The sequence below is a fragment of the Harpia harpyja genome, chromosome 9, assembly GCF_026419915.1.
Source record: "Harpia harpyja isolate bHarHar1 chromosome 9, bHarHar1 primary haplotype, whole genome shotgun sequence".
Classification (NCBI taxonomy): domain Eukaryota; kingdom Metazoa; phylum Chordata; class Aves; order Accipitriformes; family Accipitridae; genus Harpia; species Harpia harpyja.
Genome location: NC_068948.1, coordinates 15,044,462 through 15,068,525, shown reverse-complemented (window position 1 = coordinate 15,068,525; position 24,064 = coordinate 15,044,462). Strand labels below are relative to the sequence as shown.

Here is a 24,064-nt window from a genome sequence, read left to right as displayed (position 1 = left end):
AGTGGCCATCTGCACTGAAAGTAGATGTCTTCATCAGTTGTGTGGGATGTTAGCTCTTGAGCTGTGAAAATTGGTAGAGGTGAATAATTTGTCAAGACCAGAGAACTCTGAACTTTCAACTGGCAATTTAGTAACAAATGGTTTAAGGAAGCTCTTCTTCACCTCCCCTGGAAGTGCTATATATGTAAGTTTTCATTGGTCAGATTTTACAGACATCCGTAATTTTCCTGTTATTTTCACTCTAATACTGTTATGGTTGATTTTAAAAAAACTTGAAAATGGGGCAAGGTATTGGGCAATACTTCGCAGATTATCATCACCCTGTGGATGGGCAGCAGGATTTACAGAGAGGGAGAGGAGAATTGAGATATTTGCTTCAAATATCAGGTCCCAAACAAGGTCTTTGGGTTGGTTTTTGATTTGTCTAGGCTACTAGCAGCACAGTGTCTCTTCCTTGTATTTTGGACTGTACTATCAAGAATGCTTAGTATCTTATTGCCTAACAAGACATGGTGCTTGACTTTTGTTCTTTAAGATACTGATAACCTTTAAGGTATTGATAACCTGTGAATAAAGAGTGTAACCAGAGAGCTGTCTTAAACCAGTGTTTTGTTTAAGCCTTTTTCGGTTGCTGTTTTCCAGAATACGATTCCTCTGCATGCATGAACACGTGCAGGTATTGCTGGTGTCCTATTTTGCATCTCTGGGTGCATCTATGCAAGTGTTTTTGTTTGGATTAGGAGTGTGTGTTTCAAGCAAATCTCATGATAGTCTATACTTCCAGTGCTTATGTTTGCATCATGGAATGGTCTTGGGGAGCAGGAATTAGATTCCTTTTACAAAAAATTGACCTTGAGGATGTCCTTCAGCAGTTAGTGGGTACTTGGTCTGCAGGACCAGGGCTACCTGTAGCAGGTGTTGGGTGCTCTGTACCAACTGTTTCATACTACAGATTTCCTGTTGTGCCTCACTTCTCACTTATTATGAAAATACAGCAGAGCAAATGTTAACAAGTTTAACCAACACTTCAGGTGCGTCTAAAAGCAATTTATCCTTCAAAGGATTAACAATGTCATCAGTGTTTTGTAGTAAGCTTCCTATTTTTTTATTTCACTGTGGATTCTGGCAAATAACCTCTAGTGAATATAACCATAGCATTTCAAGATGTTGCTTTCCCCAGTTATTTGCCTATCCTTTTTGGAGGTTGCTGCTTAGGTAGCAGTGGTGGTAGGATAGCTCTAAGTAGTAGTAGAATAATTTTTTTTCCTTTTTTTTTTTTTTTTTTTTTAGGCTGTCACTTGTGAAACTCACTAGTAGTTACAGAATTCTAACAGTCTGGCTGCTCCAAAGTTGTATCTGATTAAGCAGTTTTTCTGTTGAGATGAAGATGATCAATTTTGCTGCCTTGTGGTTGATCAGACACTGCAGAAATAGACTGCATGATTTCAGTAGATATTGTGAATTCATAATGAACTGAAAGTATATGTAAATCAATGTACTAGAGTGTTTTCATTGGATTTTTTTCTGCTCTTACTTTAAAAAGGGTTGCTCATAGCTGCTAGCTGTTGATTGGGATGTGGAGTCTAAGTAAGAAGCAAGAAATTGATTAGGCAGAAGGCAGTGGAAATGGATAAATCTGTGTATTTCTTCTTTTCTCCAGAAGAAAACCTAAACCTGCTTTTACAGAAGTTGTTTAGTTTCAAGCGCAAAACGTGGTTCTCATGAATCATTTGGTGTCAGTCATCATGCAGCATATCCTCCAGGAAAAAGTCAGGTACCCCTCCCTCTTCTTCCTCCCACCCCCCACAAGCTGCTTTTTTGGTGCTTCTTAGCTTTGTACATAGAACCTGAACTCCATCTTATAAAAGTTAGTTTACTGCTTTTAGTCTCCTACTATGCATTATTTCTCTCAGTCATAACTTAGTCTTTAATTTTGTCATAAGTGTTAAGAAATAAATACTATTTTTAATCCTGGACAGTGTTGAAGGCCGTAAAATGCTGTTAAGAACAGTGAGTTTCCCAGATACCAGGAGTACAAACATCAATAGTCTGGCAATTTTCGAAGTCGCGGTGGTTTTTGTTTTGTCTTGGAATAAACAGCTTTTGAATATTTTATTGAAAATATCTTGCTAATAAAGAAAAATCTTCACATCGAGATCAGAGTTGCTTTATTTGGAGAAGTTGTGGCACAGAACGTGTGTGTTTGTATGTGTGTACATGCACATGTGAGCATGCATAATGATGAGATGCATAGTTGGAGTCCGCTGTGTCGGTGGTCTGGGCCCCAGGTCCTGATCATCAACAGAAGCAAAGAAGTGTTCATCTAAGGTCACTGAACTAGCTGGAGCAGGAGGTGAACCAGGAGTTCTGGTTTGCAGTAAAATGAATAAATGATACTGAGTCCGAACACTGATTTTACTGGCACTGCACGGTAGTCTATAATGTATTTGAAAATGTTTATTGATGGAGTTTACTTCTTTGGCAAATAAATTAAAATAATTCTGATGTATTAAAGAATATTTTTATTTAGGTCAAGGGATACAGTTTAACAGCATAGTTTGTGACTTTTTAGATCTAGTGTTGTCATAACATGCATAAGAGGTGCACTAGGTATTAAATCTGTCTTGTAAAACCACACAGAGTGTCCTGAAGGTAGTACAGGTTTTGTCTTGAACACAAGACAGAAGTAAAAGAAAAGTCACGAGTGTAAGAAACTCTTGAAAAAAATAGCTGTGTATTTTGCATGAGATGGTCAGCTGGAGGACTACATTAAAACTCTGAAATGGTGATGTGTAGCCTTGAATGAAGTTAGAAATGCAAGGCTCATTTTTTTTTAAATTCACTAAGGAACCTGTGTTACTGTAGAATGAGGGTTAAAGTGTAATTGCTTTTTACTTTAGCTTTCTGAAACAGTGGAGGATAATGATTACTTTCTGTGACCTTGAAAAAGTAACAAATGTCTCTGTTCTTTAAGACAGAGCAATTCCAAAGAATGAAAAATGATACAGTAAGTTAGGAAATGCTTAAGAGGTTGAGATATATTGAGTCTTAGCCAGGTACTGATTCAGAGCCTGATCTTGTAGTTTTACCTCTTAAATCTGTTGAAAAAGAAGAAATTAAACTAAAGACTTGTACAATTTTTTTTTTTTTTTTTTAAGTAGAATTCCTTACCAAGCTGAGCAGACAAATCCATCCTAAGATTTGACGATGAGCATTAGAATTTACTCTTAGGATATTTTTACAATGACAGGTCTTGACATCCAATGAAAGGTTTTCAAGAAGGTACTTTTAAAACAAACTGTTTAACTGAATAATTAAAATTATGTAATGTCTTTCTAACACTTACATAGAGGAGTGTTTTGAAAATAGTACCTCAAAGCAGTGAATAATGGGCTGAATGGAAATGGAGAAAAAAGCCTAATTTAGATAAATACTAATAGCTGCATTCTGAAGAATAGCATAACTGTCCTGATGGGGAACAATGTCCCACAGCATGTAGGATTACTTACGAGACTAATCAATTCTCAAGGTATTTTTCTTTCATTGTTGCACATGCCCATTTTAAAAAGATTGAGAGTCTCATCCAAAATATTTAGCTTACATTTCTTAGTGCTGACCAAATTATGAACTTAGCAACTTGTATGATGTTGCTTACAACATTCACAGTGCTATCTACTGACTGGCACACAGTTACTTAGCAACAGTGAAGCTCATGTTTATGTACAGCTCATGCGTATGCATCTAAATGTAGTTCTGGAAAAAAAGAAGGTTAAAGGAGTGCAGAGTTTGGAAGAGGAAACATACTGTTCAGTTTTGATTTTGAGAGTGATGGCAATAGTATATAGGAAAATACGTCTTAAAATGTTTTGTCTTTTAAAATCTTTATTAGATTGTTAATGTATTACAAAACTTGAAAACAAAATGAACAGAACCCGACTCCTACCAACTATAGAAAGATCAAAAATTGAAATACAGCAAATGGAAAAGAGCAGGGGACGTGTTCTATTTTTGAATGCCTGTGTTACAAATACATCCCTGGGAAGCAAGAAGATTAATTATTTGAACATGGGCAATCTGAGAAAGTCACAAAAATGATACATAAATATTTTGTGAGACTAACAGGTGGGTTGAGATTATACTAGATAAATTATTTCTGAGATTGTTGTTTGCTGCTTGTTGATTTACTACTGCTTCTTTGCTGATCAAGCTGTGATATCTTAAGGGGTTTTTGACAGCTTATGCTCTTTACGACTGCAGTAATAGTCAAAAGCACAATGACTTAAAAGGCCCCTGGCAGACTGTTATTGTATGATGAATACATTAATCTCAATTTCTGGGATTTCAGGCATGCGGTTTTCTTTATTAGCCAGTGTTATAGCTGCAGTGGAGTTTCCTTACATAGCAAAGGGAGGAAGGTGATTGTGGTTCGCTCCAGACATGAGAAGGAGGCAGAGAGCAGAGTGACCAAGCTAGGAATGGTGAGGGTAGAAAAAAGAAAAACTAGACTTAGCTGGAGAATGGAGAAGGGTATAATGGTGAGAATTGAAGATGAGTATGTTGGGAGAGAGACATGGTGGAGAAAGCAATGGATGTGTTTCAGATTTCTGGAGATGTGAGGAGAAGCAGGGCAATTTGGCAAACAAGGGAGAGGTGACTGGAGAGGTGATGTGTTTGTAGGAGGAGTAAGGATACTGCTACTCAAGCTTTTCTCAGAGTTGAGCAGTTTCTTTTTACCTAAAAATAGGTGGTTTGAGAAATGAATTCTCCAGAGGCTATATTCTTTTCTTCCTGTGGTGTTTGGGCTTCCCCATCTCTATCCTTAGTTGTGAGTTTACTGGGCTTTTCTTGCGGGAAACAGATTCAGACACGATGTGGAAGATGAACAAGATCCCCTACCACCACTGGGAGGGGAATTGAGACTGTTAATCCTTGTTTTTCAGAGCTGATTCAAAATGAGGAAACATCTTGTAAAGAAGGCTTTTGAGGACTAAAATGAACCTAGTTAGTGGACACGATTTAAAGAGAGGAAAAAAAAAAAGTCAGCAATCCAGACTGCTGAATTTAAAATTTATCTAAAATATACCTCTGAATTTCAAACGCAAATGTAAAGGATTCTATAAATCTGACTTCTGCATGTATGTTCATTGGACACAGAATTTTGGTGCTGTGTGTGTACTTTATGTGGCTTACTCATAGAAGTGATGTCTTCTTTAGTTAATGGACCATTGAAATGAGAGGTGGTAATTACTTACTATGCTTTGTGGCTGCCTCAGAGTGGGCAAGAAAGTATGAGTTAATCCTTTATAAAAAGTACAGAATAGTGTGTGTGTGAAGCTTGATAAAAATCTATCCAATGCAAGTGACAGCCTACTCATCCCACCTTCTGGGAAACATGCTTGATTTGCTCTTCTCACTACTGTAGGCTTTTTTGAGGGCAAGTGGAGGAATGATGTCAAATTCTTTTGGTTTCAGGCTTTTGCAAAAGGTTACCTCTCTGCATTAAAAACTGACAGGCTGTTGAACAGTAAATCTGTATTACAAAAAATGCTTTGTAAAGGAGAATGAGGTAAAACCAGAAAAAGTCATCTTACTTTTTCCTTTTGCTGTTCATTCCTTCACTGCTGGAGACTAGAAGGGTGCAGGTGCTGTCTGCCTCAGCATCCCAAACTTGTTTGTTGCTGCCTGTAGGGTTGACCTGTGTAACAAGGCTCTGTGCTATACAGAAGTAAAAGACTACTATCCAAAAATTGGCCCTCATCCTTATAGAGAAGGCTTGAATCTGTTCTTCTTTGGACATTTTTTATGACCATCAAAGCCAGGTTTGATATGTGATGTGGTATGCTTTGAATGTGAAATCATCTACCCATGCTTGCCAGGAGATGAAGCAGATACTGAGTCACTTTGTCTCTTTTAATTTGTTTTTATGGTGATTGTAGGCTGTTTTTGAAGTGTTCACTAGGTAAGTTGCTTTTTGTGAGTTTATTCAGCTGCAGATGTTATACCCACCCGCTTTGGCAGCTGAAACAAAAGCAGAATAATGAAAGAATGAAAATCTGCTGACGGTTGTTTTTGTGCTTTGCAGGCAGGATTTGTTCTAGTGCAAATCTTTGTGGGCTAATGAAGTTAAAGGAAGGCTTTAGATATTGTTCTTTTAAACAAAAGCAGCCTGCCTAAAGCTGTCTCTGCTAGTGTTTTCCTTCTGAAACAATGAGAGTGAATACTGCAGGTTTAAAAATGGAACATAATTTATGAGGCTTCTAGCCTTAGGGATGAGTCTTCATGTAAATGGGATTTAAAATATAAAATGCATATTAATGAGGTGGGGAGGCTTTCAGACCTGGCCTTTAATACTAATCTATTGTGAGTGGAGCAGCTCTAGAAATGTGCTGATACTGGCACAGAGACAACCAGGAATTGACTGCTCTTAGAAAACGCCTCATCAGTCTAAGTCTTCACAGACTCCTGAATACTTGTCCTGATCAAATACAGAAGGGTACTTGAACATTTCTGGTATCAATACTGTGCCTGCTGATTCTGCGTGCATTTCCCTGGGAACACTCCTGTATGCTGGCATTCAGTTCTAGCTTGTTGCATGGATGGAAGGGTAATGAAAGGGTAAGTTACTGGTAGAGTTTGGAAATCCCTTTTGGAAGAGAACTGTGAACCTTCCATTAGATGTTTTGGGCGTAGTCGTGATGAGTTAAACTGGGTGACATCAGTGTTAGCAGCTCCTGGTCCCTGATTATTAATGACAAAAAGGCTCAAAAATACTTAAGTAACTTAGTAACTCTTAAGTGTGCCTGAAAGAAGTGTGCCAAGGGACTAAAGCTTCTCCTTATTTATTTTCAGGAAGGAAGATACTCAGTATTAACTACTATTTTAACAGTTTCAGCTAAGGAATGTTGTTTAAATTCCCTGAAAATGGGATGTGTTTGTGGAGCAATGCACCTCCTTATAATTCACGGAGTCTGGTGCTGGGAGATGAGAGAAGTCATCTCAAAAATGCTGAGCCCCTTCATTTTACTCTGTAGATAGTGCAGGAATTGGCATATCTGTCAGCAGCTGGCTGGGAAAGCTAGTAATAATTAATAGCCTCTTAACATTACCTTTTTCCTTTTCTTGGTCTTTGCTCCAAATGCACTGATTTAGCTGTCAAACACCTCTTGGTTTGAAAGAGGAGTTTTGGAGCCTTAAGTATAGCAGATTCAAAGAGTTGCTTTAAAAGCTAAAGTATTAACCTTGATCTTGATTTCATTTGTTTGGTGTTACTTGCATGATTTTTGTAAAAGCTTTGCATTTATTCTGTAAGTAAATGATGTCTTGTGACATCTACAAAGCCTCTACTGTAATACCTATACTCAAAGTGAGCACCTTCCTTGTCTCTAGGTTTTAGTATTTTAGGGCAAGGCACCAAACTCTGTTTTTCCTTGTAACTAAAATCCACTAGACTTTTCTCTAGTACTAAAGAAAATGTAGTCCTGTGTCCATTGCCTGTTTTCTATCCACAGCAATACATTGAACTTTGTGAAAAGTGGACTGTTTCCTTGTGGATTGGATGTTAGATAGTTGCTACTGATTTGTTGATTTTAATACTCTTCTGAAAACACAGTCCAGAATCGGCATCATAAGATCTGGAATGAAAATGGGGGAGAGAAAAGCTCCAAATTTACTTTTTTCAGAAGCTAAAATGGAGAAAAAGCAAAATCAGTGAAGCTCATCATCATAATAATTATATTCTTAGTATTAATTAATGAAAATACTGCAGGAAGGTGTTGTTTTACACTACAGTTCTGTATTTAGAACTGCTAATGGAAGGTCGCAAGCTGAGCATTGCTTGTTCCGGAGTGCTTGCCAAATTTCCTAAAGGATTCTCTTTGTCATGCAAGCTTTCCCCCGTGGCATGGTGCTTACATACTGTACATGCCTCTGCTGCCACATTAAGTAATAGCGTCTCTTTATTAAATCTGGAGTAACAACATGATTATTTGTGCTATTGGAATAAGTCACAAATGTATTAAAAACACTTTTTTTGTCCCCTGGGTCTAGGGATCTCCTGACTCATCTACTAAGCACTACGCCTTTTGAATAGCTGTAGTATTTGTTGTTTTCTTAGGATCTGGAATAGGGGTCTTTAATTCATATGATCAGTTACATGTGAATAAAAAAGCTTAAGGCTGTGTTCAAGAGCTTGATGCCCATGTGGGTAGTCTCCTCTCCCACTGAGAGTGGCTGGATAGTGTTCCTTGTGCAAATGCCAGGAATACTGTTTGAGGTGCTGCCACAAACCTGCAAAAGTCTTACCCTATCCAGGCAAAATGGCTCAGTAGCAGTCTCACTGCTTACTGCTCAGAAGACACCAGTTTTCCTGTACCACTATATGGAGCTAGCCGATGCATCTTAAAATTTTTGAGGCAGTTTTGACCTAGGATTTATGGGTTGGTTTTGCCTTTTAAAGGGGGGAATAGTAATAACAGATTCTAAAGCTCTGAAAATATTCTGTGAGCTGGGAAGAGTTTAACTCAGTTTTACAGGTGGAAAAGCCAAGGCACAGAGACTGAGTTAGAAATTATGCAGGAGTCTGGCAGTTGAGACTGGCCTCCCATTTCTGGAGGTCTAAGTCCAGCATCTCAGGCAGCCTCAGGTTGCCTATGTCCCTTTACCAGGATGTTAGACTACTGACCTTTTGGTAGAACTATCCTACCTCTATGAGCTGTGGTCAAATCATCCTGTACCCCAGGCAATCCCTGGCCTTTTCACTTGTTTGTTGAATGGCTGAAAAATGTTCCCTGCTGGGCAGTAAAAAAGTACTTGCAGCGTAGCAGGCATGGCCATCTCCTCCCTGGCTTTTGCCCTGCGAGAGTTCCTCATTCACCTTAATTCACTGGTTTCATCTGTACTCACATTGGTTTTATTTTGTTTTTTTAACAGCATATTGGTTATCTTGCTGTACAGACCCAAGTGGAGACAAAGCACTCGTTTTTGCTGTGAGAGGGGTAGCCAGATCTATACCCACACTTCTGGACCTGACATATCTTAGATCGTAATGATAAAGGTACAGTATCTTATCTCCATTGCTTGCTTGATTATTTTAGGGGAGAGTGCATGTGCACTCATCCTGTGGTAAAACACACTTCTGTTTTGATTTAAGCAGTGAAGACGTGGCCCATGCTAAGCCCAGATACTGCTGTCTGAGGTGCTTGTCCATCTGCTCAAAGGCCGCTGGTCCACAGTGAGTGGCTGTCATTTTGTATACCCATGCCTGATGTGATTCAGGTTAATGTTAGATCACTGGTAGCTAATAATGAGAGATAATTCTACTGCAGCTTGTTGGCAGAGTGGGAAAGGAAGGCATAGCACAGATGAAAATTGAAAGCAGATTTGCTTCTACTTCTCCAGAACTTACCTTCTTTCTTAGGTCACCCAGCATCTTGGTATCTGTTGCCTTTGCATATTTGTACTCCACTGACACAATCTTATAGGTAAGAACTCAATAAAAAAGATATGTATTTTCACAGGGCAAAATAAAAAGGAATTGATTAGTTGAGGACCAAATGCGTGAGGAGGAACATCGATTGGGTGTATTATGGCTGCTTATTAATCTAACTGTGTAGGTGGAAAAAAAAATTAAAATATTCTAAATCTCGGGCTTCACAAATATGCCTACATGGACTTCATGGACATGTACACATACACTTGTGTAAGTACTTTTGTTTGAGGTATTTTACAGACTGAAGTGAATGGCTCTATGTGCATAGCATCAGACTGTAGAAACAGTGCTTGAAGGCATAAATAGGTATGTGAATTCTGATAGAGGATGAGTATTTGTCCTTTTTTGTCCATTCTTTTGTTCACTCTGTTCCTATGATTAAGAAACTGGAAATAAAAGAAATGCCCAAATGTATAATAATCATGTTACATTAAAGCAAATTTCCTGCAGCAGTAATCAGTGTCACTGAAAAAAAGAACAGCAGTCAGATAAATGACAGTCTTGTCACTGCTTGGCTGAAGCAAACATGCTGTCCCTAAGTTACAGCTAAAGCAAAGTTAAATAGGGCAAAAATAAGCTAAGGAACAGAGAAATGCGAAGAAGGGACTCTTCAGTGACTCAAGAGATTTGGCTGTCATCTTCTGTTGTTTCTGTGCCTTACAGTAGCTGTTATCAATAATTTCAGGAAGTGAGCTGCTGGGATAAGGATAGAACTTAGTACTGCTGATAAGGAATTGAAATGATTGAAATGCCTGGTGTAGTGTTAGATAAGATGAAATGCCTAGTTTATCACACAAGCAGACTTCTAGCAAGATCCAGGGAGGCTGCGCGGCTTTATTCAGTAAAAGGCTGCAGGCTACCTGGGTGACCACCATACAGGCCAAACAGGATGGGAACTTTATATCAAGAATCTTCCCTGCACAGATCCCTTTGTTTGAGCATGGGAGGATTTTGTGTTTCTGATTACACAAAGAGATTTACGGTAAGGGATTCCTTAGTGTTCTATTGTGAGCCTAGTTTGAAAGTAAAAACTTTCTCGATGGTGCAGTATTGGTTTCTGTGCCTTTTGTAAAGTGCTATGTGTGTTTGACTTTCTTGGCCAGGTTGTGCAGTTTGTTGGCTTGCAAAACACCTGCCGATGTCAAGGAGGTGTTTCTGAAATGATGAGTGCAGGCTTTGCCTTTGTAAATAAATTTAATTTTCATGACAGCCTTGGCACGTTAAAACTTTTATTCTGAGTGGTATATTTGTAGTATAGGATGCCAGACTGCCATTCAAATTATGTGGAGGTTGGTTGTTACAGCTTTTTGCTTTAGTTGTCATATGTCTGAGAGTTTTAAGACAATGAATCTGTTGGGCAGGCTCACACTCAGGTGATATAACGAGGAGCCAAATTCTGCATGAGCCCATTCAACCTGTGGTAAAAGCAGTGCAATCAGCTTGAGCGGTGGACACTCAATACCTCAGATGTGTGCTCTGTGGTAGTACTTAAAAGTTGTGAGATCAGAACCCCATTGTGCAAGGCTCTGAGGAAACAAAGTGAAAGAGAGTCTGTCTCTGAAAGCTTAACCACCGATCGACAGACCACAAACCCTGCAAGAGGATAGAGACATAGAGATGTCACTGGTGGAAGAGAGAATAGGGATCTGCTTTTCTACCATTGTAAGCTATTCATCAAACCACACTGTGTTTTAAAGCTGTCTGTGGAGTTAAGTTTCAGTTGCTACAGTGGTAGGGAGTTTAGGGAAACACTATTTCTGTTTTCTTCAGTTTGTTTCCATTCATCTACTTTTGGCTTGCTGAAAAGACCATTACCATCCAGCAGAAGATGGACTTAGGCAACTTTAAAAAGAATGCCATGTACATATAATAAAGTTTAAGTAAATAAAAAAAAAAAAGAAGTTGTAGGAGTTGCATTTTAAATGAGAATGTCTCTTTCAAAATTTTGAAGAAAGGATTTCCTCATGTGTTCCATAATAGCTCTAATGGGCTTTCTTAAAGAGTTTATGTTTGTAATCATCTTTGTTCTTTAAAGAGCCAATGGAGTAAATGAACTAAATCAACAGGAATAAATTAAATTCTGGCCCAGTTGAAGAAAAGGACAAAATTTCTACTAATTTCAACAAGTTGGATATTGTTCCAAAGCTTTAAATTCACCTAATGTAATGTCATGTAGTGGATTTAATATAGCCAAAAGTACAATATGATTTTTTTTTTTTGGTTATTTATTACATAAGAAAGAGCATGGCTCAGAAGACTAGATATGTTTCATACCACTGTGGCCACATGATTTATTGTCTATTTATGGCAACATAGCAGAAAAAAATTTTGGTCTATTAATTTGAATATAGTGCTCAACTGTTCTTCATGCTGAACAGATAATGATGTGTTTAAATTGTTTATGTTCAGCTTTTTGTTAAAGAAAGATATTAAGCAGCCTCAAACACAAGGAATTTTCTTTTGCTTGTTGCCAGAGGAGTGCAAATGAAAGATATTTCAGGAAGGACTATGGAAGATGGCTTTAGAACCATCAAAGCAAATGATCCAGGGTTTTTTGGACTAGTCATGTCTTAAGGGAAAAAAGTCATTAATGCAGTTATCTGTCTACATGGCATTCTGTGGCTTGGCTCTGTGCAGATCAGTGTTAGTATTTTGCAATAATATGAAGGCTATAAAATATGAAAGCTATAATGAGATTCAGAATATCTTGTTTCTCTCCAATTGATCTGTTGGGTGACTGAGCAACTCTTTCGTATTCATTGCTTCAGTTTCCCTTTGTGTAAAGCTAGTGATAATGGTACTTCTCTTCTGAAAACACATTAAGGTCCACAGGTAAAAGTTATCTTGGATTTAGTTTGATTTACTGGTTTTCCTAGTCCTCAGTGAGCTAAGAATCAAAAATAACTTTGTTTTGGATGTCTTGCTTTGGATTAAATCACTCCGGCCAATTTACCAAACTCATGCTTATCTCTTGGAAAATCATTCTTTGTTTTGTTCACAAAGCTAGCACTCGAATTCATGGAACATTATAAAGGGAAGGATGCTTTTGGAGGATATGATGAGCAGAGAAGCATATAAGGTTAAATAGTGTCTTGGAGCATGCGTGCAGTTCTTACTATAGTTGATGAGAACTGTTCTAATCTGTAAGCTTAATATTAACCCTAGTGAGAGCTCTCTTTTCCCATGTAGGATGACAGCCTATAAGCTAGGTTTGAGCCTGGTCCAGCAGGAGCCGATGAGCATATGTACGCTTCTGATTTCCGTGGTTGCAGTGTGGAACCTGTTGTTTGCATATTTGTTGACTGTAGTCTCTTTCTGGCATAGTACTTGATGATCTGCCTGCTTGCACTCAAGTAAGTGGTTGGCTCAGCTGATCCTGGTGTTACAGAAGGACTCATAACACTAGACAGCTCTGTAAACAGTGGCCTAAGTGCGTTTACAGATTGCTTGGAAATCTGCGTTATTGCTCAGATGTACAGTGGAGGGTGTAGTTCATGCTCAAGCACTAAAATGAGGCATTTTGTGTTTCTGGAATTAATTGGACTCTTTGTGAGGAGAGGCAGTGATAGGAGTGTTCTAACATGTGCCTGAAGACTGAGTTGCCTATACTTCCTCCAGTATTTTCCTTCCCATTAGCTGAACAGCTTTGATGTTCAGCTGCATCAACCCTTTTAACCTTGGTGGTGCTGCTCTCTTTCTTCTGCTGACTTGCTGGAGCCAACTCTTATTTTCAGATATAGCCACTTAATGAAATATCTGAAGTCACCTAGTCCTTCACATAAGCTAATATTGATTCTCCTCTCTTCTTGTTTGTGGTAGGGAGTGTGCATTCCACTCACATTTTTGGGGGTAACATCTTGCTGATTTTGCTACTCAGACTTAGTTCTGGGAGTCCTTTGTAGGGTTATTTGGAACTCTTCAGGTACTCTTGGTTCACATCTTGACCTTTGTGTATTCATTTTTGACTGTCTTGCACTGCAAAACAATTACCTTTGTTTTAATCTCTCTTTGAACAGTTCTATCGCGTTTTGTGTAGTTATTTGATGCTTGGATTACAGAGCTGCTGGGATAGGCCTGATGGAGGCCAGGCCTGGACACCTGCAGTTTAGCTCCTGTTTACCTGGGGAGTCACTCTCCTACACAGCAGAGTGGATCTGGGATTCCAGGCTCTGGGGCAGTCTGCATACTACAGAGGTCTAAACTACCATCCTTGGGTCCAGACTCTTGGCAGGCTATGTGCAGACTGCTACAGAGAGCTAGCAGAAAGGCAGACAGACTAGGGGAAGAAAAAAAAATAATCAATGGAAGTAGTAAGCCATTTTGAAGGATTGGGATTTTTAGAAAAATACATGGTTGGAAAATTTCTGAGCATCTCAGTTGTTAATGCTGTCTTCCCAGGCTTTGTGGGAACTCAAGAGAAAGATGTCATATGCTCCAATTTAAGTTTTGCACCAGTGTATAGTGGTTTGCAGTCTAAATATATTCTGTTGAGTATCCTTTTAGACAGTTCATATCCCGGAAACAAGAGTAGTAAACTATATATAGTCTGTGACATTACAAAACAGGTTTGTTTTCACCTTCTGTCATGGCTGAATTGAGATAGCTGGAGCTAGCAGGTCCTCCTGCTGTTGTTGTCTTCTATATTTGTGGCTCACCTTTCGCTCTCTCATTTGTGTCCTTGTTTTGGTGTTCAGGCTTGAGAGTACATGTGCTTTCTGGCTCATCCAACTTATTTACGCATGCCTCTGACTTCAGGTATGTACTGTCCTGAAAGATTCTTTTCAGAGACCTGATTCTTTCCAGCACTGTCATTGCATGCTCACTAGTATTGTATGGGGCTGGGTAGAATTAAAAAGAAATGTCCTTTTTCTATAAATAGTTCTGTTCTGGATATTTTCTTGGTGGGTTCCTGTTCCCAGTTTCAACTGAAGTCCCCCAGAAGCCCAGTGTGGGGAGCTTAGGCTTCAGGGTCCTGGTTAATTCCCAGCACCTCTTTAGGAATTGGCACAGCTTGAATTGCATCTTCCTTGACCCTTCTTGCTATGAAAGAAAATAGTTTGCTACAAATTTGATGATTGATTGACCTTCTTGTTTTGGGATTTGCTTTATACAGAATTATCAATCTTAGGGCCAGAAAACATTGGCACAAGTTATCAAATGGCTGACTGGGTCATCCCGCTCTGGGAGGCTGTTCCTACCACGGCTGTCAGTGATCCGTTTGTCTTGGTAAGCCAGGTAGAAAGCTTCTGGTCATTGCTGTGGGGCATTATGCTTGTTTCAGTGCACTTTTCACTGAGTTAGGGTCAATGCAGAATTTCATAAGATCAACTCTTCACTAGATTCAGTTTAGAGAAACTTTTGCAGAATTTTCCTGTCCCTCCTTTTGTGGCTGAACAAGAGCCAGGGAGCTCTGTATTTCACCTTTTTCATGGACTGTATGCAGAGACTCTTGCCAGGCGTAACTTGCTCACCTCTCTGCAGAATATTACTGCAGTCTTTTCCAGCATCCGGCCCAGCATTTTAACTACTTACCTAATCTCTCACACTGAGAAGATCTTGATGTACTGTAACTAGATGTGTGACTGGCACTGCCCTACTACCCTTCAGTGACAAATACTCCTGATATCAACTAATGTGAAATCCAAACCATTTATATCCTGGTTCTTTTATCAACAGTGTTATTTGCTTGCTTTCCTCTGAGTGATTTTTGCTTTATGGTGCCAGGACTTGGTGCTGGTTTTTTAGTCTACCACTGATAATCGGTGTATCTGGGTTTACACTACAGCTGTCTCTGCGTGCATCTGGAGATTAATTTGTCACTGATCTAATAGCAAATTGCAAAATTGGTGGTTTAGTAGTTTTAATTCGGGAGCTTCTTATGAGTGCAGAGAACCTTCTATGTGGTTTCTTAAAATTAATACTCTGGAGTCTGTTGGCTGTTAAGGTAGTAAGGGAAGCAAAACTTCCTGGGTTCTGGTAGAAGCCATGCAGAGAAGCACTAGGGGTACTTGCTGTTCTGGGAGTGGAAATGGCTGCACCAAATGTGCTCTGGATTTCTGTTTTTACTAGATATTTGTACTGAGATACCAACTTCAGATGGAAAAATGGATCACTGTGCTTAGTCATACCACTGGGGCCCTAACTCAAGGCTTCTAATTCATACACAACTGTTCTTAAACTATCTGCTTCAGAGAGATAAACTTAAAAAATTGCCTTCTCATTCCTTGCTCTGGAAAGCTTGACGCCTGTTGTTGGCTGCTTTCTGCAATTCCACTGACATGCAGTATAATTTTCTTTTAGACAAGCTTTTTTGTAGATGACATTCTTTTGTTTGTTTCCTGTATCTTTCTTCCAACTTGATGAAAACCATTATAAACTTAGCTGGAGATCTTTTGCACATTTGAAATGGATGCAGCATTTTCTGTGTTTTTTGCAAGATGTTTAAACATTCACCTAAAGGAGTGCAAGTGGCTTCTCTGTGAGTATTTGATTACTGAGAAGAGTTTGCAAAACCACCAGCTTTTGTACACAAACTCTTTTACTCTGAATCCTTTTCAGAGCAGAGTTTGTGTTGAGACTAAGCCTGAACTGATGACATGATTCCTGTGTTTGTGAATGATGTCAAAGCAAAATGTCAGACATCTAAATCAGCAGGTGAATATGCACATAACAGACTTCCTTATAGGACAGAGGACTATTTACTTGATCTAGAACTTCCTTAATATGGTGTTCTGGTTATTGGTGGGGAATAGTAATGTCAAGGAGTATTCTTACTTAAAATAAAAAATCACTCCATTGTTAGGTTCCTGTAAAGACCGTTATTAGCAAGGAACACTGAGCACAGTACTTGGTGTTTGTTGTACCACAATGGCAACTGTCAGATGGAAATGTGAGGGAGAGAAAAAAAAAAAATCAATAACTGAGACTCCAGTTTGCACAAGGCCTGAAATGATGGCACTAACTGCTTTTGCAATTACTTGGGAAAAGTTTCCAAGAGTGTGTGTCAGTAGCCAAGGCATGCTCAAGTCCAGTCAAATGGTTTGTGAGTGGCTGGAGGCTGCCCCTTGTGTGATTGTCCATGGACGCTTTGTTCACTTAATTCCAGTGCAATCTGACAGGATTTGAGGTGCTTGTGTGTTTTACCTTTCAAACACTTAAATCAATGCAATGTAAAACTGTGCTTGAGGTAATCATACTTCAGTCAGTAACTGTGAAAGGCAGAAGGGTAGCTGGGGGAACAGTATTATTGCCTTTTAACTTCGCAAATATAAGTGGAGGAGCAAAGAAAAAAGTCGAATTTATTCTTACAGCAGTTGTCAGTGGTGGTATTGAGAAGGGTGAAGTTGGAAATGATGGTTATAAATTAGGAAGTCAGTACAGCTCTGTGTGCGTATTTTTTGTGGTAATTTTTCAAACTTGAAGCTGAAAAGATCTTCTGAAGTAGGAAGGGAACAGAAGACAACACAAAGCACAGTGCAATTTGGTGATTTTTGTCTTCTCAAACAAAAGTGTGTTGCTGGCAAAGCAGAGACTTTTCTGAGGGATTTGATTTGAAGCCAGTCAAATTTCAAGTCAGCAAGAACAATTGTGCTGTTTTCAATGTGTTTTGGAGCAAAGTCTGGATTATGTAAGGTTTTTTTTCTGAAAAGTTGACTGTCTAGAAATAACCCTTTCTTATGCAACAGATCTGTTCCCTATATATTTATACTCAGAGGCCTATCACATCACTTCAGTGACAAGAATTTGCTTTTGCTGATTTTATTCCTGTTGGCATTACTGCACAGCCAAGGCTACTCTTCTATATTATGGTGGATGCCTACTGACTTAAAATTACTTGTACCTGAGCAAACTGCCTTAGACACAAGAGCTTTTGGCAGGTGTAAAAGGTGGCTTAGGGTTCTCTAATGAGCTCCTAGTAGTAGTGAGAAGGAGTCTTGTAAATGAGAGGCTTCTTGAATCTAAGGGTAGCTTTTGTGGCTGACTGTTAAAATCAGCAGGCTTTACGAGGAACTGACTGCATTAGATTAAAAAAAAAAAATCACTGAAATTCAGGGAAAGCAGAATGAGCAACATGACTTTTCTGTTCAGTTTCCAGAGGAGAGCTCTTTGTTGGAGGGTGTGGAGGAGTGGGAAGGTGAATCCTTACCATCACACCAGGGAAACATTACTGATTACCAACTGGGACCAGAAGAGTGGTAAAATAGTTTAGTAGATGCTTGGATTTAAAAAAAAAAAAAAAAAGTTTGAAAGAGTGAAAATTAAAAGTAATGAGACAAATTCTTAATGTAGTTTCTGTGGTAGTGAGACTTGGTAGTGAGAAGAAGCTCTAGGGTCAAGTAAGTGAATGTGGATGGGCAACAGGTGCTCTCTTGGCCTCCTGAGAGGCAAAGTAACCTGGAGGAAGGACTTAAAGGTTCTTGTTAAGCCATGTGGGCCAAGGGTAAACAGTGTTATCTAGAAATCTCATCACTTTGATGTAAATGGAATGTCATAATTGATCTGTTCAGCTATCTGCTGTCAGCTGCTTGACAGAGATGCATTACAATACTACACATGATCTCAGATTCATTAACCTATCCTTAGCTGTGCCGCCGCCTGGGAGCATTATCCTTAGATTCGGTTGTTTGAAAAAGAATAATAGAAGGGGGGGAAGAAGTCAGGACTTGCAAGAGAGTGTTTCATAACCTACTGTGTTAACAGTTTTCTGTCACTAAATATATAGAAAAAGGAAAAAAAAGTTTGTATGGTTATTGTTAAGATTTAGTTGATCTGGTACTACAGTTATGTTGTACTGTTGTGAGCTAGGCAATATTGAAATGTATCATGCCAGTGTCACTTAGGGAGACTGATAGTGCTTTATAGACCCTTTTACTGTGCAGGTGGATTTCAACCAACAGCTGACGTGAGTGATGTGTTAAATGTCAGGTTCTTGGCCTTCTAAAGCAGGTGTGGGTCAGGTCCTAGTACAGTCTGATCTCAGCAGGAAACCCAACTATTGGACTAGACAGACTTATCCAGACTGTATGGCATATCTTGCCCTTGGAAGTTATTCCTCTAAATTAGAGCCAATGCCCATTTCAGTGCTTGCCATTTGTCATGAGAATTGATCTGTGGCTGCACCATTGCACTGTGGACATGATTTATTACCTTTCATGTGTCTAGGAAACATGCTGTTCATGAGAAATTACTTGCTGGTGTAGGGCTTAATTTTTCAAAAGTTTCGGTACCCTAAAAAAGTTTAGTTACCCTTTCATTTGCTGGAGGAAAAACTAAGAAGTGTATGTTAATGAGCTGCAGCAACTAGATGTAGATTTTCAGTGTAACTTGGAAAAGTTGACAGGTGGTTTCTAAATATGTAAAAGATGTTTATTGGTATTTTTTGCCTGGGTAGTGTTTAGCAGATGTAGCCAGATTGTTTTGAGCTTATCTGCTGTTTGGTTTTTTTTTTTTTGTAAGCTCCTGATGTTTTACCACGTTGAGTTCTTCATCCCCTTAGAACTCTGTTGCCTTGCAACCACTGCAAACTTCTCCCAAAGCGCCCAAGTTCTCTATTAAGCTTTGGCTTTGTTTAGGCCGTATAAAAGGCTATTTTTTCATTTACCTACGTATTTTCAGCCATCTCTGGTTTTACTGTGTTGTTGGAAGCAACGCAATAATCTAATGAGGTGATCTGTTTGAGCAGCTGGTTTTAACCTCTGTGACATTTCTTGTTTCAGATATAAGCCTCTGCTGTCATTTTAATACATGCTGTAGATTTTTTTTTTTTTTTTTTTACTTTTCTATTCACCCCATCTTTGTATTTTTTCCTTTCTTTGGGTCAGAGCTAGCAAGGAGGTATCATAACTGAATTGCCATATCATAGATTCTTTGTGTTAAATGTGAATTTTTCTCTTGGTTTTTGACATCTCTCTTTCACAACTGGGAGAGTGTGCGTGGGGTTGAAGCCAAAGAGGAATAAGCTCTCATTTCCCCCTTGAGAATAGAAGTCTCTTTGGCATCATCAGTTCAAGGTCACTCGTAGTTGTGATTCTCCAGCGTTTGTGTTCTTTTTCTTTGGCACTCCTGAGATACTTGATACCTTGGAGATATTTTAAAGGTATCTGAGAAGTTCATTTCAGTTCAGCTCTTAATGGAATAGAGGCAGTTGCCTACACACTCCATCTCGCAGTGCTCATTTTTTTGTAACCTGGAAGAAACAAGCAGAAATCCACAGGACACCAATTATCATCAGAAACTTTATTCAGGTTACATCCAGACTAAGATGGAGTCTTGTGGATCATCAGTTTGTTTTGCCAATGACAACATGGGTTGTCTGAGTATAGCTCTGCAATCTACAGAGGTCCTGCAAGATTCACTGGTATTTGTTGCTCATACAACACTTCAAGTTCTTCAGATGTTATTTGGGGGGTATTGAAGATGAAGCAACATGCGTTGCAGTATGTAAGTGCAAAATGTCATTATAAGCAATAGCTCCTCACAAACAAAAAGTGAGTTTAATAGGCTATTGCATTTGTTACAATAACTGTACTTTCTTGTGATGTCTAAGGATGGGTATACTATGATCTGTAATATGGAGTTAGGCAATTTAGGATTTTTCTCTTATTTTTTTGGTAAGTATTGAAAGGCTTGAGGCTGTCAATGGAACTGAACGCTCTCTTCAGGCTGCTCAAGGAAGATGCAAACATTGGGCATTAAATCAATGTTCTGAACAAAAATTGCTTTCTATTGTAATTCAAAGCAAAAGGAATAAAAGGGGGTTTGCCAGTATTTGAGCTTATTATCATCCTGAAGAAAAACAGTCAGTTAGATCTGTTGGAGCCATTTTTTCTTTTTGTGTGTTTGCCAGCAGTTCAAAAGGGGAGAGAAAGGAAGATGCAATTAAAAGAAAAAAGAAAAGCTGACCTTAACTTTGTGACAGGTGTTTAAAACTTCACACTATGGGCCAAATGAGGCTTCCTTCTTCTCTGCCCTTCATCCCACCTGTAATTTTGCAGTTGCTTAGGGATGCACAGTACAATCTAAGTAGTGTTATAAGTCTAACAGCTGTATCTGAGTAGGAGGCAGTTTTGGCTGTGTCTTCCCTGTATGTACCTCAGACAACACTAGCAAGGAATATTTGCTGCACGTAGCAAGAATTGTCCTTAGTGCATTATCTTACACATCTCACAGTGCACTGTGTGAGTAGGTATTAGGTGGTGAAATCTGTTCCATATTGCTGGAATACACAGTGTATGTGGCTGAATCCGGAGGAGAAGAGATGGTTTGTGGCCCTTGATTTCGTTTTTTGTTTTGTTTTGTTGTTTTTTTTTCAAGTCCTCTTTTTTGTTTTACACAGCATTTACTATTAGAATCCATTGTATGTGAGGATGATTAAATAATCAGAGTTATATGAATAGTAACACTGGTAAATAACAATGGGGCAGTGTTAATGCTTTTTGCTCTCAATTGTTAAATAACTAAGAAGGTGGTTCAAGATTTCAAAAGACTCCCATTTGCCCACAAACACATACACAGAGGCCAGTTGTGCACTTTTATTGTACTTGCATTGTTTCATGACTGTGCATGCTGTGCCTGTAATAGCACACTGGTGGTGGCAACCTAAGTTCTAAGTACGCAACTGCGGATGAGTTTCTATGGCTAGGTTTCCATATTGAAATATTTGCTGCAAGTTGTCTGACTTTAAGTATAGCAATCATAACAATCTCATGACTCTACCTTTTTCTTTTTGTCCCTAAGAGGACAACATTCAGCTGGTACTCTTGATTTAGTAAAAAAAAATGGCTGTTTAGATTATTTGTCATCAAGCATGTTTGTAGGCTTGAAAGAATTAATTACTTATAGGCATTTGGCTGAAAACTCTGATTCTTTACATGCAGTAGTAGAGTTGCAAAGCTTTTATTGCCAATGTCCTATACTTTCAAGATAGAGCTGTATATTTTACTGTGTTGTATGCTTGATTATTGAAATAAGAATATATGGGATATCATAAAACTTATGCCATAATATCCCAGACCACTGTGAAAATCCCAGTGACTAAAATACTTTTTTGATCTGGAGAAGTGAGATGGCATGAAATACCGACTCCCGTCAGCTTTCACAAGCCAAGTTTTCTTCTAAAGTCATTGCTTGGTATTCAAACTCTCCCTTGAAGGTGATGAACAGTCCAAGTCTTAAAGCTTTTGGTATCTTTTGTAAAGCCAGTTATTGGCCTCTAAATGTCACAGAACCACCAGGTTGGCTATAATTATTTGGTGGCCTTAGTAGATGTAACGAAATTTTTTTTTTTAAAGGTAAAAACCTTGTCTTACAGAAGTGGCAAGGACTTAACATCTTCTCTAGAGGGTAATTTTAATGCTGCTACTACTCTGCAGTGTGTAGAGGAAGGATTTTAATTTTTAGAACATCCTATTTCATACAGCAAATTCACTTTAAGAATTACACTTTCTTCCCATAAGCCCCTTCCAAAAAATGAGGAAAGGATTGGAGGCAAAGGGATGCTCAGTATTCCAAAGCCCATGGCTTTGACATGGTTCCATTGTTGTGTCGCACCAGGACTTCAGCAGCATCAGGATTTCCCCATTGCTTTCTCCTCCCTGCTCTACAGATGTATAGCAGTGAAAAGGGACCTGGGAGAGCTAGATGCAGTTTGACACAATGTCATGTCTGGCATGGGATAAACTGCTTTATCTCTTGATGCCACAGTTCATCCTCTGTGGAAGAGGACTGACTCTCATTCTGTGTTGTAAGGATACATTCGTTAATGTTTCTAAAGTGTTCAGAACTGTGCAGTGGGGGCTGTGCAAATACAAAATGACTGTCTGTTTTCTAGTGACTGACTGTAATTTTTGTAGTAGACATGCTGTGATTCAGAAGTGAAAGCAAGTCAGTAACAAATCCTTTAAGTAAGGTTTATGGTTTAATAATTTTATTGCTAATAGTTGGACTAATTCTGCTGTCCCTTCATGAAGATTTTTTTGGTTTTTTTAATTCACTCGGTTCACTTTCATAGCCTGGGAGAAAGATTTAATTTTAGAAGTTTCACTTGACAAAGACATGCTGGTGCTAGATACGTATTTCAGATCCTTGTCATTGTACTCTATTTTTAAATTCAAGTGCCAGCCAACCTAAAGAGCACACCCTGTGTCTATGCTGAGTGCTCTGCATCCATGCTACAAAGCTGAATTCTTCCAAGCTTTAGCACAAGGCCACCGAATTTACTTTTGTATTTTTCCTATTTAATGAAGAGAAATGCTCTAGCAAGTTCTTTTCATAATCAGGGAACTAAAACTGCTCATAAAAACAATCCTTCTCCCTCCAGAGGTCTGCTCAGCCATTGGCAATTGTTAAGATGCTTGCCTATCAACAGCCACTCGAGAAAGAATTTTAAATGGTTTTGTGACGTCAAGGAGGCCAAGAAAATATAGTCTGGTGCCAAATTACCTCCATCATTGAAAGCATGCAGTAAGAAATAGATAACACAGAAATAAATCTTTTGTGCAGCAGCTATCTCATGATATGGTCTAGCGACTCCAATAAGTGAGGTTGTCTGGTATAGGAATAGCTAAAGATGAACTTCCCGACTGTCATTTTCTAATTTACGATTAATGAAAAGCTAACCTAATCTATCTGACATCCTGCTGTCTGGACACAATGTCTGCGGGTAACTTGGACCTTGCAGAGGGAAATGCCCTGACAAAGTTACAGCCTACAAAAGTGAATAATTTAAGTATGATGGACAAAAAACTGAATATCTTGAATGAAAAGATGGACAAACTGTTGCATTTCCAGGAAGATCTGACAGGCAAACTGCAGCGAGTTAACAAAGGCATTGATGATGTAGAAAAAGGCATTAACAAGCTAACAGTATCCCGAGCAGCTCCTGATGAGACAGATGCAATGAAAAAAGGCCTAAAGGTATCGGACAGTACTCACCAGACTGATATCCAGAGCATATGCTCAGAAGTGTTGAAATTGATGAAAGCTGCTCAGCTAGATGCCTCGAAGCATAAGGAGAGGCTGGCAAAGATTGAGAAAAGAGTTGATACACTGGATAAAGTTATTACATTTGTGGGAGAAGTATTAAAAAATTCTAAAGTAGTGGATTTTATTCTCAAAGGCGTTGTGCCCTGGAAGAAGGGGAGTCTGCTGGAAATCCTTGTTGAGGTTGGTTTTGTTTTGCTATTCATATTTTTTTTTATGATGTAGCAGGGCTTTAGGCTCTCCTGCCAATTTTTGCATAACATATAATTCAGGTTTTCCTTTCAGTATTGCTGTAACAGGTTACTGCTGTGACCTTTGAATTGCAAGGCTCTTAAGGCATGTTTTGAGCCTTGGTCTCTGCCTTACAGGCTTATGTCTGAGGTTCCCAAAGTGTGCCAGGCAATCCTGTAACAAGTATGAGGAGTAGGTTGCTACTGTAAAGACAAATTCAGCTTCTACCAGTGTTCGAAGATCAGCAATGTCATTCAAATTAGTGACTGAACTGAGGCCCCAGTGAAAAATGAGTAACATACTGGAGGCATTTTTTTGTTGGAAGAAGCTTCTATTTTCTTGATTGATCATGAATTCTGAACACAA

At 38.9% G+C, this 24,064-nt stretch overlaps 1 protein-coding gene across 9 annotated transcripts in view; it reads left to right on the top strand.

Annotated features, from left to right (window-relative positions):
- Positions 1 to 24,064, top strand: part of MYLK3 (myosin light chain kinase 3) — a 63,930-nt gene that overhangs the window by 16,715 nt on the left and 23,151 nt on the right. For 3 of the 9 annotated variants that reach the window (XM_052797154.1, XM_052797153.1, XM_052797152.1), the window contains one exon: positions 8,929 to 9,052. The exons of 3 other annotated variants lie outside the window; for them this stretch is intronic. In XM_052797154.1, coding sequence (XP_052653114.1) covers positions 9,044 to 9,052 — 9 coding nt within the window. In that variant the 5' untranslated portion in view covers positions 8,929 to 9,043. Of the gene's footprint in view, positions 1 to 5,780; positions 6,616 to 8,928; positions 9,053 to 10,715; positions 11,150 to 22,978; positions 23,651 to 24,064 lie in introns of those variants that run through there. 3 more of the 9 variants (XM_052797151.1, XM_052797148.1, XM_052797147.1) reach the window with 3 other exon arrangements.